The sequence below is a fragment of the Chrysochloris asiatica genome, unplaced genomic scaffold (genome assembly GCF_000296735.1).
Source record: "Chrysochloris asiatica unplaced genomic scaffold, ChrAsi1.0 scaffold00007, whole genome shotgun sequence".
NCBI classification, from domain to species: domain Eukaryota; kingdom Metazoa; phylum Chordata; class Mammalia; order Afrosoricida; family Chrysochloridae; genus Chrysochloris; species Chrysochloris asiatica.
The window spans coordinates 32,293,820-32,310,249 of record NW_006408525.1 but is presented as its reverse complement, the minus strand read 5'-3'; the positions used below and the strand labels follow the sequence as shown (position 1 = coordinate 32,310,249).

Below are 16,430 nucleotides of genomic sequence, written 5' to 3'. Positions count from 1 at the left end.
AACAACAACAACAACTACTGCTGCTTACTACAACCCTGTGAAGTTGATAATAGTGTTGTTGTTGTTCTTGTTAGGTGCCGACTCATAGCGACCTTATGCACAGCAGAACGAAACACTGCCCGATTCTGGGCCAACCTCACTACTGTTGCCATGCTTGAGCCCATTGATGCTGTCACTTTGCCAGTCCATCAAGTTGGGGGTCTTCCTCTTTTATCTGACCCTCCACCCTACCAAACATGATATCCTTCTCCAGTGGCTGGTCCCTCCTGACAATATGTCCGAAGTATGTGTTACTTCTGCTTAATAATGGTGAAGCAGTAGCTAGTTTGTGAGTAAAAGTCAGGAATTGGTTTCAATCTGTCTTCACGTTCTTTTCCCTATTCATTTGTTTCACCCTCTTTTTAACTGGGTAATAATAATATTATATATAAACAAGTAGTTTAGATAATTCATAAAATTGATACAGCATGGAGTTACCAGCAGTAGCATTAGTTACACTGTGTGACTTCATAACTTGCTCTGGAAAGTCATTTCAATTTGTTTTGTTACTAGAATCTTTGTTGACTGACATAAAAGGAAAGAATCAGATAGAGGACTGAAACTATCCCCATTCCAGGTCCTTCTGACATAATTTGTTGCTGCTTTAAATATAAGATTAAGAAATGTTTTTCTATGTGATCCCCCAGCCCAATTCTATTACCAGCTTGAAATAGAACCAGGTGACTTAGAGGCAGCACTAGGTTGGTTGGACATGGCTCTCCTTATTTTGAGTGTTACTTTTAGATAACACAGTTAGTTAGCTTCTACTGTAGCTTATCTTTGAGAAAAGGCAGTATCCTGCACTGATGTCCTTTGTTTTTCTGTCTGGTTGTGTTATATATAGCATTGACAATAAGGCTTACAGAGTAATAAAAGTTGGTCTATTAATAATCTCTTTTATTGACAAGAAGGAATATAGTGTTGTAAGTCCTTATTTTTCACTTTCTGTGTTAGCAGAAATTACATTCTTGGCTCTTTTATTTTAACATATTTAATAGTGTCCATCTGTGAGTTAAGTCATTTATATCATTATCTATTATGGGAAGAAAACGTCGTTTCAATGACACCTCTGAGGATTTGATGTATAATTTTAACTTACGATTGAAGGCGTCTGGGTCACCACATTTATTAAATGCTCCATAAAAGCCCCTTGTTGTTCTGTTTATCTTCTCCTTATGAAACTTTTCCACTAAAAATACCATTCACAATGATTTTAAAGAAAAGCAAAAGGTGATTTCTTTTTTGTTTGACGCTTTAAACTAGCATGATGTAAGTAGATCTCTAACTTTGAAAGGAATAAAAACCCTTTTCACTGGTTTAAATGTGCTTATAAGTCTTTTTTTTTTAAGTAGAAATAATTTTTTTGTGGGGGAGGTGGGCAGTGTAAATACAATATATTCTTGGACCCAGCAGCTCATTCTTAAGTTCTAGATATGTTGTTGTTGGCTGCTGAGTTCATTCCAACTCCTAGGAATCCTATAGGACAGAGTAGAATTGCCTTATAGAGTTTTCTTGGTTATAAACAGAAACAAATGCTACATCTTTTCTTGCATAAAGCGACTGGTAGGTTCAAACCACTGACCTTTCAGTTCCCAGCTGAGTGTTTTAACCACTGAGTCATGAGGGATGTTAACATTCTACTAACCCTATAAAAAGATTTATTAAAGTATCAGTTCATACAGCTATAAAAGAAACTTATTGATATAAACAAATAATGACGCAGAGCAGACACCATTAAAATTTGCTGTTCATGTGGATATCACAAAAGCAAATCCTGATTTATATTTTACAGCATTTTGGTAACCAAAAAGCAATTCCTGCTGTAAAATTATAATAAATTCTTATACAGCATATATTTTATTCATAAACAAAGCAAGTTTATGAATAAAAAGTTTCTGAAAGTAAGGAGCAAAATGAGGGGGCTTCAGAAGTTCGTGGAAAATAGAGTTAAAAGGCAATGGAATTTTTCTACAAACTTTTTGAAGTCCCCTCTTATTTATAAAGGTTTTATTTAGAATTTACTCGTAATCTCGAAAATTATCAGCCACCCAAATCTGAAGGATCCATTATCTTTTTATTCACCATTATTGACTACATTGGAAAACCAAGTCATTGTGTTCTTTTTGAAAACCATTTGCAGTTTAGTTCAGTTTCAAGTCATGGCAGCCCCACATGTGTCAAACTATAACTGTGCACTGTTGGGTTTGTAGTGACTGTTTTGTTTTTGTTTTTGAAGGCGGGGGCCGGGGGGAGACTGCTAGGGTTTTCCCCCCAAAAGATGCTTCTGATAGAATCTAAACCTTCAACATTCTGGTTAGTACCTGAGTATTTTAAACCATTTTATGATCCAGGAACTTAATGATCATTTTAGACACCTATCATTAACCATAACGTGAATGCTATATATGTGTCTTCTATGATTTTGAGCTATAAGTCATCAGAGTAATACATTTACAGTTTGAATACTTGGGGAAAACTTCTGATAAACTGAGTTTCTTTGACTTGTTTTGTTAAGGGGGGAAAAAAAAAAAGATGTGGTGTGGTGCTGTGGGTTAATGTGCCAGACTGCAAAGCCTTTGAACCACAATGTTGGCATTTCAAGCTTACCAGCTGTTCCTTGGATTACCCTATATAGGGTTGTTATGGGTTGGAACCTACTTGATGGCACTTAACAACAACAATTCGGCTATGGTATGGCACTAAGGGTTAATGAGCTAGACTGCAAAATTGATTTGAGCTGCAAGGTTGGTGGTTCAAGCTCACCAGCTGCTCCTCGGAAATCATATATAGAATCACCATGAGTAGAACCGACTGGACAGCACTTCACAACAACTCTACCTCTGGGGTGTGGTAACATCTTCATAGCTCACCCAGACTCACCTTTGCTAACAGCTCTTTTTTTTTTTGCCCATATTGCTGGCATTTTGAACACCGGATACTTACTGGACACTTCTGTTAGGCTTTCTGTTTTTCAGTCAGTATGGAATCAGATCTTTGCAACATTCTGGAATAGCAGCTTGTGTTAACTTTGGATGGAAATCACTTCAAGTTCCAAACAGTCATATGACAAATGTATTTGTAGAATAAAACCTGTTCATAAGTTGGGGATTTTTAGTATTCCCTTAGTACTTTAATTACATTATTAGCTTATCTCCAAAAGTATTCTCTAGAGAGTTGAATTTGTATAGGTATTTAGAAAAATACCTGTAAAGGTCCATTACTTGGCACCTCAGGAAAGCTGAAATGGGCTTTAATTGGTACCAAAGAAAAGAGATACTTGACTACCAAAGTTATTATGAACTGAAATTTTCATATCTATGCTTGTGTTTATTTTCACATTAATTAAGCAAGCAAGAAAAAAAAGTATTTTTGTTAAGGTATTTTCAAATTCAGAGGCAACAACGAAGTTTCATCCTTCCCACGTATTTAGAGAGCATGGTTTTCCTGGAATACTATTGTGAGGTTTATGAGCTAAGATCAGGCTTTTTGGGAGAGATTGCCAGAACTCTTTGTCCACTAATGACTAAGGAAAAGTTACTTAAGTGATAGAAATCATCTTTACTTTGCTTTGTTTCCCATTGTTGTTGTTATTAAGTAACCCTAGTCTGTTCTGACTCATAGTTACTCTGAATAGGGTTTCCGAGGAGTGGCTGGTGGGTTTGAAATGCCAACTTTTCTGTTAGCAGTCCAGAGCTTATCCTAGAGCACCACACCAGGACTCCTGTTTTCCATCATTAGGGTTTTATTTTTGCTCGCCAGTATCATTTGTTAAAATATTTGTCTATGAATAATCTGTCATTAAATGAATGTTATTGATTTAATCATTCATATTTTACTTTTTAATTGTTTATTAAAATATCTGACTCCCCTTGTATGTACTGTATTCAGGATTTGAAATGAAGCTGAGCGATAGGAAGAAATAGGTTGGATTAAGGGGAATTAGCTAGGAGGCTATTGGAATAGTTTAGTGGTGATTGCTAGATTCGGAGCAAGTTTTGGTGGTAGATTTACAATAGAAAGGAATCTGTGTAAAACTAAGATATTTTATAGAATAGGAAGACGATGAGCCTTAACATGATTTCTTCCTTTGACCTTAATTATTTAATGGTTTTAATAACCCAGTTCTAACCCTACTGTAGTTAGATTTGTGTTTACTGGTAGCATGGTGTGTTGTTCTTTATTACTGTCATCATGGTGTATTTCTCCTGTAGGTGAATTATGTTAAAGTTCACTTACAGTTTTAAAAAAAACTTAGTAAATATTGGTATTTTGATTGGAGGTACATCTAAGGACAATATGACTGTTTCTTCCTTGTTGAAAAATAATTTTGTGGTAGATTATGAAATACTGATAGCAGAATAAAACAGACACCAAGTACCTACCCCCCTCTTAACATTAAGGAATGTTAAAATGTTACCATGTTTCTGTCAGATTTTTTTAAAAAGAGAAACGTATTTATGTTGTAATTAGTGCCAGTTCTGACTCATAGTGTCACTGTATGTGGTGGTGGTTATGTGCCTTGGAGTCGGTTCCCACTCTTAGCGACCGTGTACAGGGTTTCCAAGGCTGCAAATCTTTACGGGAGCAGAAAGCCTCCTCTTTTTCCCGCAGAACAGCTGGTAGTTTCGAACTGCTGACCTTGAGTCCAGTTTGTAACCCACCTGTGCCTTTTAAAATGTTTTCCTCTTAATGTATGCTATTAGGTTTTGTATCTTGATCTTTACTCAGCAACTGGCAGAAGTCTTGATTAGTCTTGATGTAGATATCCTCTCTAATCTTTATATAGGTTTTAAAGTAGAAAATATTTCTATCTCCTAATAAATTACAGCAATTTCAGAGAAATTATTTGCCAAAGATTCTCTCTATATATGGAGTTCTGGTAACGTAGCGGTTATGAGTCAGGCTGCTAACCTTAAGGTCAGCAGTTCAAAACTACTAGCTGTTCCATAGGAGAAAATCTTGTGAAGATTTACAGCCTCAGAAACCCTGTACAGAGTCGCTGTGAGTCGGAACCAACTTCACAGCACACAACCATCACCGTGTGTGTGTGTGTGTGTGTGTGTGTGTGTGTAAATATTAATTTGTCTATGAATAAACTGTCTTTAATGGATGTTAACTTCACCCTGCATGCATCCCACACCCCCAATTCTGTATAGATGTTACTACTACTCTTGGATTTCATTTGGTTTATTTCCTTTTAGGAGGCGCAGGTCAGAGTGGAAATGGGCTGCAGACCGAGCAGCCATTGTTAGCCGCTGGAACTGGCTTCAGGCTCATGTTTCTGACTTGGAATATCGAATTCGGCAACAGACAGATATTTACAAACAGATTCGTGCTAATAAGGTAAGGCCCAAGTGTCTGGTATTTTTCAACCACCTGAAAACTACCACTGTTCCTTTTCTCCTATCCCCTAATGGCCCTTCAATGACTATTAACCATGTCAAGGAGAATAGTTTATTAACTGATACAGTGGTTTAATTTACTTAGAGTCTGGTGTTGCTTTGTTTAGTGCAGAAAACGATATAATGTTAATTGGACATGTGTTTACAACAAAACAATTTGACTATCTCGGCTAAAAGGAAGCATAAGAAAAAAACTTTATATATGTTAAGTCATTGGCTATAATGTCTATTTGCTATATTTATGGACAAGTGGTGTTTGTTGACTATTGAAGATTTCTCATCCTTTTGCCTTTTTGTATAGGCGTGTTTCTGTTGTACCACTAAGCTTGCTTCACTTGTTTTCTTCAAGAAAATATTTTTTCCCCCTTCTAAAAGATTGTTCTGACAAAATTAGACATTAATGCTGAGGATTTTGATTTCTCCTGTGCTCTATCTGCAGAGGAGTCTTGGTGTGGTGCTTGTATGATAAACACTGGGCCACAAGGTCAACTCACCAGCTGCTTCTGGGAAACCTTGTTCATGGTCATAATGAGTCGGAACCAACTTTGATGGCACTTAACAGTAATCTGCAAAGGACTGATATTTATTGTGCAGTGTTTACCTTTGAAAGTGACATTATGCATAGCTTTTCTACCTGAAAACTCAATTTAGAAAAAATTTTGAGTCAGAAAGAAATAAGCAGAGAAAAGAAATGTATATATTTGAGTGCCTAACTATGTACCGGGCACTGTTCTTCTTCATGGGACCATGGTGAACAAAAAATCCTACCTTTAGAGTTGACGTTAGTATGAGATTTTTTATTTTTATTTTTTAAATTGGGTATGCTTCAGCTCAATGATTTATTGATACATGGATCTACATGAAGCATCTATTACAAAAAATAAGCTCACAGCCATTTTTAAAGTCTTGTGTCATGTTGATCATTTGGGACATGTTGCTGTGGTTTGAAAGGGATTAATTAGTAGGGTAAAAGTTAAAGGGCGACCAACTGTGACAAATAAGATAGGGTTTTTTTTGTTTTGTTTTAAATTAAAATATACTCTACTACTATTGAGTCAAGGAGCTCTGGTAGCATAGTGGTTACGAATCGGGCTGCTAACCTCAAGGTCGGCAGTTCTAAACTACCAGCAGCTCTGCGGGAGAAAGATGAGGCGTTCTGCTCCTGTAAAGATTTACAGCCTCGGAAACTCTGTGCAGGGTCACTATGAGTTGGAACCCACTCAGCGGTACTTAACAACAACCACCACCATTGAGTCAATTCCAACTCATAACAATCCTGTAAAAGGTTTTTAAGGCTGTACGTCTTTTGTTGTTGTTAAGTGTCCTCGAATTCATTCGAAGTCGTTGTTAGGTGCAGTCTTGTGGGTATTGATTCATAGCGACCCTTTGTACTACAGAATGAAACACTGCTCAGTCCCACGCCAGCCTCACAATTGTTGTTAAGCATGAGCCCATTGCTGCCGCCATTTATATGGATGTTATTATTGCTCCAGTAGTGAGGATTTTTGTTTTCTTTACATTGATGTGCAACCCATACTGAAGGCTGTGGTTTTTGATCTTCATCAGTAAGTATTTAAGTCCTCTTCACTAAACAGCAAGCAAGGTTGTATCATCTGCATATCTCAGGTTGTTAATGAGTCTTCCTCCTATTCTGATGCCATGTTTTTCTTCATATAATCCAGCTTTTCTGATTATGTGCTCATAATATAGATTGAATAAGTATGATGAATGAATACAACCCTTGGTGCACACCTTTCCTAACTTTAAAGCATTCGATGTTCCCTTGTTCTGTTCAAACAACTGCCTCTTGGTCTATGTACAGGTTCCTCATGAGCACAATTAAGTGTTCTGGAAAACTCATTCTGTGCAATGTTGTCCATAACTTGTCATGATCCACACATTCAGAAGCCTTTGTGTAGCCAATAAGCACAGGATAAACATCTTTCTGGTATTCTCTGCTTTCAGCCAGGATCCATTCTGATGTCAGCAGTGATAACCCTCATTCCACTTCTTCTGAATCCATCTTGAACATCTGAAAATACTCTGTCAATGTATGGTTGCAGTCATTTTTTGGATTATATTTAGCAAGATGTTACTTGCATGTACTATTCATGCTACTGTCTGATTTCTGCATTCTGATGGTTCACCTCTCTTAGGAATGGGCAGTTAGCCGGGTAGTTGTCTTCCAAATTTCTTGGCATGGATGAGTGATTGCCTCCAGTGCCACATCAGTTTGTTGAACTATTTCAAATTGTATTTCATCAGTTCCCAGTGCCTTGTTCTTTGCCAATGTCTTCAATGCACCATGGACTTCTACCTTCAGGATCACTGGCTCTTGATCATATGCTACCTCTGAAATAGTTGAACATCAACCATTTCTTTTTGGTACAGTCACGCTGTGCATTCCTTCCATCTTCTTTTGATGCTTTCTGCATCATTCAGTATTTTGCACATAGAATCCTTCAATAATGTAAGTTGAGGCTTGAATTTTTTCTTCAGTTTCCTCAGCTTGACAAATGCTGAGCATGTTATTCCCTTTTGGTTTTCTAACTCCTTGTCTTTGCACATTTTCTTATAATACTTGACTTTGTCTTCTTAAGCTGACCTTTGAAATTTTCTCTTCAGCTCTTTAACCTCCTTTTCTTAACATTTGCTTTAGCAAGCTGGGGAGCACGTTTCAGAGTCTCTTCTGACATCCATTTTGGATATTTCCTTCTTTTTTGTCTTCTTAGTGACCTTTTGCTTTCTTCCTCTATGATGTTCTTGATGTCATTCTACAGCTCTTCTGATCTTCAGTCTTTAGTGTCTGATGCATTAAGTCTGTTCTTGAGATGATCTCTAAATTCAGGTGGGATATGTTCAAAGTTATATTTTGACTCTCTTGAACTTGATTTCATTTTCTTGAGCTTCAGTGTGAACTTTCATATGAGCAATAATTGATGATCTGTTTCACAGTTGGCCTGGGGCCTTGTTTTGGCTGATGATATGGAACTTTTTCACCTTCTCTTTCACAGATGTAATCAATTTGATTTCTGTACCTCTTTACTAGAACAGAAAGCCTCATCTTTCTCAAGAGGAGTGACTAGTGAATTTGAGCTACAGATTCAACTTTCAGTTAGCTGTTCAGCCCTTATCCTATAGCAACACTTAGAAAATTCTAATATACTTATTATAATACCACAACCTGCATGGAAATACATATGAATGGAAACTCCAATAACTTCAAAAATGATATTATAATAAAATACATATATAACAAAACATTTGTTATTTAACCATTTTTATGTATACTATTCAGTGAATAATGTTCATTGCATTTACCATGTTATACAATCATCACCACTATTCATTTTCAAATGGCTTTTGTTCCCTTAAACACAAACACATGTGGGTGCTATGAGTTACATTCAACTCCATGGCAACTGTTTAAATAGAAATTGCGTTTCTCTTTCTCCCTTCTCTCTAATCCTTGCTATCCACTAATAATAGAATTTCTGAGTAGCTGCTGGTGAGCTTGAACTCTGGACCTTGTGGTTCATCATAAACTACTTAACCTTTTTGTGTGTGATTTGTTGAGTTCAGCATAATGCTTTCAAGGCTCATCTCTGCTGCAGTGTGCTATCAGTGCTTCATTTTTAGTTTGACTGAGTGATAGTCTGTTGCTTGCTTGTACCACATTTTGTTTATGCATTATTGACCAACAGTTGGGTTGCTTTCTTTTGACTATTGTAAATAATGCTTCAGTGGTCATTGGTGTATAAATGCCTGTTTTTAAGTTCCTATTTCCAATTTTAGTTATATACATAATGGGATTGCTGGGTGATGATGTCAGAGTGTTCAGTGAGGGCAAAGTTCATAGGGTTTGCTTTTTTTAAAAAAAAAGGAATTAGGATGGCTGGTAAGTGCCATTGAGTCTGTTCCGACCCATAGTGACCTTATATAGGGTTTCTGAGGAGTGGCTGGTGAGTTTGAACCACCGACCTTGCGGTTCAAACTTACCTTGTGGTCGAGTGCTTATTCCTGTAGGGAACAAATTAAGTGAAGTCTTAACTTCTTAGAAAATTATCTAGAACAAGAAAGAAATTAAGACTAAAAACTGAAACTTGAAAATATTTACCAAGAATGGTGAATATTTTGCTTTCCTTAGCTCTTCTTCACAAAGGAAATTTTCAGTGAGACTTTTAGATTAGGAGCTAAGATGGTAACTTAGAATAGGTAAGAAGGTGACTGGATATAGGAGAAAACCACAGTCTTCTCTGGTCTGTGTGATTTTAGGTCTTTATAGTCAGTAGTTAAATGGGAACTTTCATATTTGTTGCTTCATCTTATTTATATACATACACATTCACAAGTACTGGCTCCTTCAAAAAAAAAATCCCTTTATCTTTTCATTGCATTTTCCCACAAATTTCTTGAAGCTCCCTTTCCTATATTAGTTTATATAGATGTTTCCATTATTTTAGTTGTCCCATTATAAAACTACCATATCTCATAGATGTTAAGATGTTTTTGATTGTAAGATGAATATACTTTATGTGCCATTAAATTATTTCAACTTAACTGGAACATGCAATCAATTTTAAGATGCATCCTGGTTTAAGAGATGATAAGATGCAAAAAATTATATCTTAGAATTAATGAAATACTATGGATCCTTCTTAGGAAACCTGGGAATTTTGAAAGTATATAAGAAGACTCCCACCCCCAAGGAAAACAAAACATACTTAAATTAAACCATTATGAACTCTTCCCCCCCCCTCCCCCCTCCATTTTTGTTTTCTTCTATGAACATAATCATGTTCGTATATTTGCAGCCTGGGCATTTCCCTTTTTTCTTTCCTTTTTCTTTTAGGGGGATAATGGGGCCATTATTTTTACTAGGTGTATTCTATTTACATTTCTTTGTTGTTGATTCTTTAAATAGTTGCCTTTTATAAAGCATGCCATAATAAACATCTTTACCTGAGTTAAAGAGCATGAATACTTCCATGTTCCTAATGCATACTTAAGCAAAGTATTTGGCAATGTGTGAACAAATCACCTTAACTTTATTTTTGGTTCTGTACTCTTCACTAGCACTCAGCAGTAATGAAAGAGCAGTTAGGGGAACATTTTAAAATGTTAGATATTTTATAATATCTGAGAGTTTTGTGTGTAGATAAAAAAAGATATCCAATATTGTCTTTTAAGATATATTTTCTCTTTGCATTCGAATGTTCAATTTGTGTTGACAAAGTTCTGACAGGAAGAGTCAAACTAGAATGATGGCCCTGTTAAGTAATATGGCAAGAACTATCAGAACTTTATTGAATATTTATGTTTATAGTGTCTTTCCTAATAAATATACCATGGAAATTTTCTCCAAAGATATATTAACATGCATTTGAACTCTTACTATCTACCAGGCACTTGGCCAAGCATGACTGTTATTATTTCCAAGTCAAGTTTGTAGTCACACAGAGCTGAGATTTTTAGTATCAGACTGCAGAGCTGTTGCCCCAGTTACTGTTAGGTGCCGTCCTGTGTATTGTTTCCCAGGAGTGGCTGGTGAGTTTGAACCACCGACCTTGTGATTAGCTGTCTTATCTGCAGAGTAGGTGTACAGTTCACATCTTATGTTCATTAGTCAAACATTTGTCTTATTTGAGTATAGTATGCAGGTACTTCTAGGATTTTGAACTGTTGTCTTTTCATTGGAATCTGTATGTGAATTATAATAGGTACAATTAATAATGCCAGTCAATTGTTTGTCTTATTGCACTATATATAATGTACCATTGTATGCATTAAAAAAAATTTTTTTTTAAGGGACGCATTTCAGATACACTAGATATCTTTGTTATTGTTAAGTGCTGTTGAGTAGATTCTGACTTATAAAGGCCCTGTATAGGGTTTCTGAAGAGTGGCTAGTGAGTTTGAACCATTGACCTTGTGGTTCAGTGCCACACCAGGATTTTAGCATAATAACAATAATAATGTTGTGAGGTGCATTGCAGAGTAGTGCCCATTTGTTATTATGAACCATTGTGGATGCCTAGAATTTTTTAAATAATAGACTTTACTGGGGTTTGATTCCTAACTGTGGGACTGTGGGTTGTTTGTGAGTTGGAAGGCCGTAACCCAGAGACTGCCTGCATAGTGTTCTTACTGGTCTGTGAAATGACACAGCCACATTGCTAACTAAGGATTGAAATATTGGGGGTCGAGAAGTTCATACACATTGGAGCTGAATGGGAACAGCAGGAGCATAGAACACCTTTGTTTTTAAATATGATAGAGAGCAGTTGAGGTTCCCATCATGATAGGATTGCAAGACATTTTAAACAGCTGTGTCTTGTACATGTAGCACTTTTTTTTTTTTAACATTTTTGTGTGTGTATGAGTTTAGTTGACAGAACAGATCATCACTTTTGCGTTGACCATGTTGGTTCTTACGAAACTAGCATGCAGTGGGCTTCATGGTTCATCTTTATATGAATTGCTTAGAATGATGTGCAAGAATTGCCCAGAGGAAGCAATGAATCCAAGTATGTTGCTGTTGTTAGGTGTAATCAGGTGGGCTCATAGTGACCCTAAGTACCACAATAAGAAGCACTCCTCGTCCTGCACCATCCTCAGTCATTGCAGTTTGAGTTCATTGTTACAGCCACTGTGTCACTGCATCCATTCAGGGGCTTTCTCTTTATTGCTGACCTTCTCCTTTACCAAGCATGATGTCCTCCTAGTAGCATGTCTAGCGTACACAGGACACAAAGTCTCACAATCTTCATTTCTAAGGAGTCATTCTGGCTGTACTTTTTTCAAGACAGATTTTTTCATTCTTCTGGAAGTCTGCATTCAATATTCTCGTCATTGTTGTTGTTAAGTGCTGTCCAGTTAGTTCCAAATCATAGAACCCTATATAGGATTTCCAAGAAGCAGCTGGTGGGTTTGTATTGCTGACCTTGTGGTTTGTAGTCAAGTACTCATTCTACAGTACATTCTCCTTAGGTCTTTCTTACCCAACATGCATATGGTAGTGGGGATGTGCCTTGCTTATAAGGCAATTGAAAATGCCATGGCTTGGATCAAGCACACCTTAGTCCTCAAAGTGATACCTTTGCTTTTTAGCATTCTAAAGAGATCATTTGCAGCAGATTTGCCCCTTACAGTATGTCCTTTGATTTCTTGACTGCTAGTTCCATGAACATTGAATGTGGATCCAATTAAAATGAAATCCTTGACAAATTCAAGAATACAACTTAATTTGTTTTCTCATTCATTGTTTTCCTTTTTAAAAATTCCTTCTTGCCTTCTTGTGCCATGTTTTATAATCAGGGTTATTAACACGATTCCTTTTATCATTCCTTCTCTTTTTGTTTGGGTTTGTATTATATGATTTTTCTTCTTTTTTAACTTAAAACAGCTTCCATGTTTCCATAAAGGAATAGTTTATTAAGAATCTCTTAGTCTTTTATTACTTGGGCCTTTGCTGGTTGCTGGGTTTTTTTAGACTACAAGAGTGTTGAAGTTACTGCCATCGGGGTTGATAACCACAGCAAGCAGCATTAACTCAGTTTAAACGCCAAATACTGGGGGTCCTAGCTCTAGGACCTCCATGATCGGCGTGGAGTAGAGCTTCATGACCATTCCACACTAATAATGGCCTTTCCTTTTGTGGCTATTAAACATGATTAAACTTTTCCACAAATACATTTTACTATGGACCATAACAACCTGTGTACAGAAGAAATTATGAAACAAAATATACAGCAAAGTGAAGAACTCAGCATACATTAAATATATTTCAGGGGAAATTTAAGTAATGTAGGACTTGTCTACATATTTTCTGTAAAGTCTCACTTCCATCAGTCAGCCTATGCAGAGTTAGGCTCTACCCCTTTTATATCCTCAAATCACCGTCTCTAAACTGTGAGTAGTACTTAGCCTACCTGTCTGTCCAAGACTGCTGCTGCTGTTGTTAGTGCCTTCAAGGCGGTTCCGACTCCTAGTGACCCTGTACAGGGTTTCTAATGATCTGCTGGTGGATTTGAACTGCAGACCTTGCTGTACATACTCCTCTTGTGGTCCACTGCTTATCGTACAGCGATAAAGGTGAGTTCCTTATGGCTGGAGTAAAATAAGTCTTATTATGTGATTCTTGAAGTGGGGGTGGGGGATTCCACACTGCTTTGCTGTTGTTCAGTGCCACTGAGTAGGTTCTGACCCCTAGCGACCACACCCTGTATAGGGTTTCTGAAGAGCAGCTGGTGAGCTTGAACAGCTTACCTTGCAGTTCATATTGACTTTGCAGCCCAGCGCATTAAGTCACAGCGCCACACCAGGACTGCCTTGTTGTTGTTAAGTACCATGGAATCAGTTCCAATTCATAGCTACCCTGCACAGGGTTTCCAAGGCTGCCAATCTTTACCGGAGCAGAAAGCCTCATCTTTCTCCCGTGGAACAGCTGGTAGTTTCGAACTGCCGACTTTGAGGTTAGCAGCCTGATTCGTAACCACTATGCTACCAGAGCTCCTTCCAGGACTGCCTAGGACATGGTAAATGGTCAATAAATGGTCCGTGAATGACTGAATTTTAGCTGCTTGCATGCTCTGTCCATCTTTTTTTTAGCTACTTTCATCCTTTTTGGAATGAAGTATGCTACAGTGAATTTACTTTTTTGTCTGAGGGTAGGGGGATTATATATATGAATGTTACCTATATCTATATAGCATTTGAGCACATATTTAAAAAACAGATTTGATTCAAGCCAGTGTATATAGAAAAGAGTTTTAAATGGATTAATGGGTGCACTATTCTTATAATTTCAGAAGCCAGAAAACTTAGGTATGTCTCCCTTGCAGTTGGTTCTGACTCATAGCAACCCTGTATGGGGTTATCAAGGCATGACTGGTAGGTTTTGAACCACCTGTCTTCATGGTTAGCATTTCAGTGCATATCCTATAACACCAAATCAGGATTCCAGCTTATTTGTATGTTGCTGGTGGTGGTGGTGATTAAGTACCTTCAAACTGGTTCTTATTCCTAGTGACCCTGTGTAGGGTTTCCAAGGAATGGCTGGTGAGATTGAACTGCAGGGTCCAACCGTTCGGTTTACACAACTGCTTTTTGTTTCTATGTTTGCCTCCCTCTCATCTTCATAACAAAACAATACCTAGAGTGACCTTGACACACCTTTTAAAACAACAGATTGTTTCCCTCTTCTGCTTGAAACTCTCCAATGACTTTCCATCTGAGACAAAGCCAGATTACTCTCAGTAAGTTCCAAGGTCCTGCAATCTCTCCCCTGAGCTTACCTCTGATTTAGCTCTCATCACAATCTCCTCACATTCATTTTATTTCAACCTCGCCGAATTTCTAATACTTACAACACAGACCATTGTGCCTGCTCCAACTTTAAAACCTTTGCTTTGACTCTTTTCCCACATATCCCATGATGACAAATTTCTCTCAGTTATTTGCTCAAATCTCATTTGTTCAGTGTTTGATGTTCTTGATGTCATTCCACAACTCTTCTGGTCTTTGGTCTTTAATGTCTAATGCATCAAATCTGTTGTTAGATTATCACTAAATTCTGGTGGGATGTATTCAAGGTCCTATTTTGTCTCTTGTGAACTTGTTTTAGTTGTCTTCAGCTTCAAACTGAATTTGGATATGAACAATTGATGGTCTGTTCCACAGTCTGCCCCTGGTCTTGTTTTGGCTGATAATATTGAGCTTTTCCACCATCTCTTTCCATAAATGTAGTCAGTTTTATTTCTGTGTATTCCATCTGGTGAGGTTCATGTGTATAGTTGTCTTTTATGTTGTTTAAAAAAGGTATTTGCCATGAGCAAGGCACTGGTCTTGCAAAATTTTATCAAAAGGATCTCAGCATCCCTTTTATCGCCAAGGTCATAATTTCCAACTACTAATCCATCCTCTTTGTTTCCAGCCTCTGCATCCCAGTCACCAGTAATTATCAATCATCTTCATTGTATGTGTAATCAATTTCAGACTGGCTTTAGTGGTTTGTGAATAAATTTGAATATTAATGGTATCACTGAACAAAATAGATTTAGGAAAAGGTGATATTGTAATAATTAAGCGTATTTGCCATCTCTTTTGTAATAAATCCCACCTCCTAACAGCAACAATGATCTCACATACACTCAAATGTTTATCTAGGAGATTTGGGGGGAAGAAGGGTCCTTTTTGTTCTCTGTTTCATAGAGGTTTTTGAGCTGAATACTTTGTACTTCAGGGATGGATCAGTTGATGCTCACTAAAGCCTGTGTCAAATGGATCAGAGTTCTCTGAGATCCCACTCCAAACTGATAGAGATCCAGAAATCTCTATTTCAGAATGTTCTCTGGGAGATACTCATGCAGAGCCAAGACTGATCAAATTTAATATATATTTTTTGAGCTTTCACTAAGGTTTACAAGGGTGCTTATGAGAAAAAAAAAAAAAAAAGGGTAGAATACCAGGCTCCAACCCCAGAGATAATGTGTGGATTTGATGTTGAACATAGGCAAATATAATTTGATAAAGTTCTTCGGGTGATTCTGATACAGAATTGCCAATGAGAACTTAGGTAGTCATATCTAATTCTTTTCTAGACCAGGTAAAGGGATCCAGAGAGAGACATAAGGCTCTGGTCCTGTCTTTCTGTTTCAAAGTACAATAATCCTTATTTTGGTTGCCTCTTGTATTCATTTAGATCCAAGAGATTCATTAGTGTGGTGTTTTGGTTTTGTGTGTTTTTCCATAGTAAGCTGACTTTTGCCTTTTCCAAGCTGGGCAACTGAATACAAGTGCTGTTGAGTGGTTCTGACGCATAGTGGCCCTGTATAGGGTTTCCAAGGATCAACTGGTGAGTTTGAACTGCCAGTCTTGCAGTTCAAACAGATCTTGAGGTTGAGTGCTTATCCTACAGTACAGAGTTTGTAAGATTGTTGTAATTTCTTTTAATGTACCTTTTTGTGTGTGTGTGTTTTTCTTTTTACA

At 37.2% G+C, this 16,430-nt stretch overlaps 1 protein-coding gene across 1 annotated transcript in view; it reads left to right on the top strand.

Annotated features, from left to right (window-relative positions):
* Positions 1-16,430, top strand: part of KANSL1 (KAT8 regulatory NSL complex subunit 1) — a 222,657-nt gene that overhangs the window by 169,092 nt on the left and 37,135 nt on the right. The window contains exon 4 of the mRNA XM_006833547.1: positions 5,241-5,382. Coding sequence (XP_006833610.1) covers positions 5,241-5,382 — 142 coding nt within the window. The remainder of the gene's footprint in view (positions 1-5,240; positions 5,383-16,430) is intronic.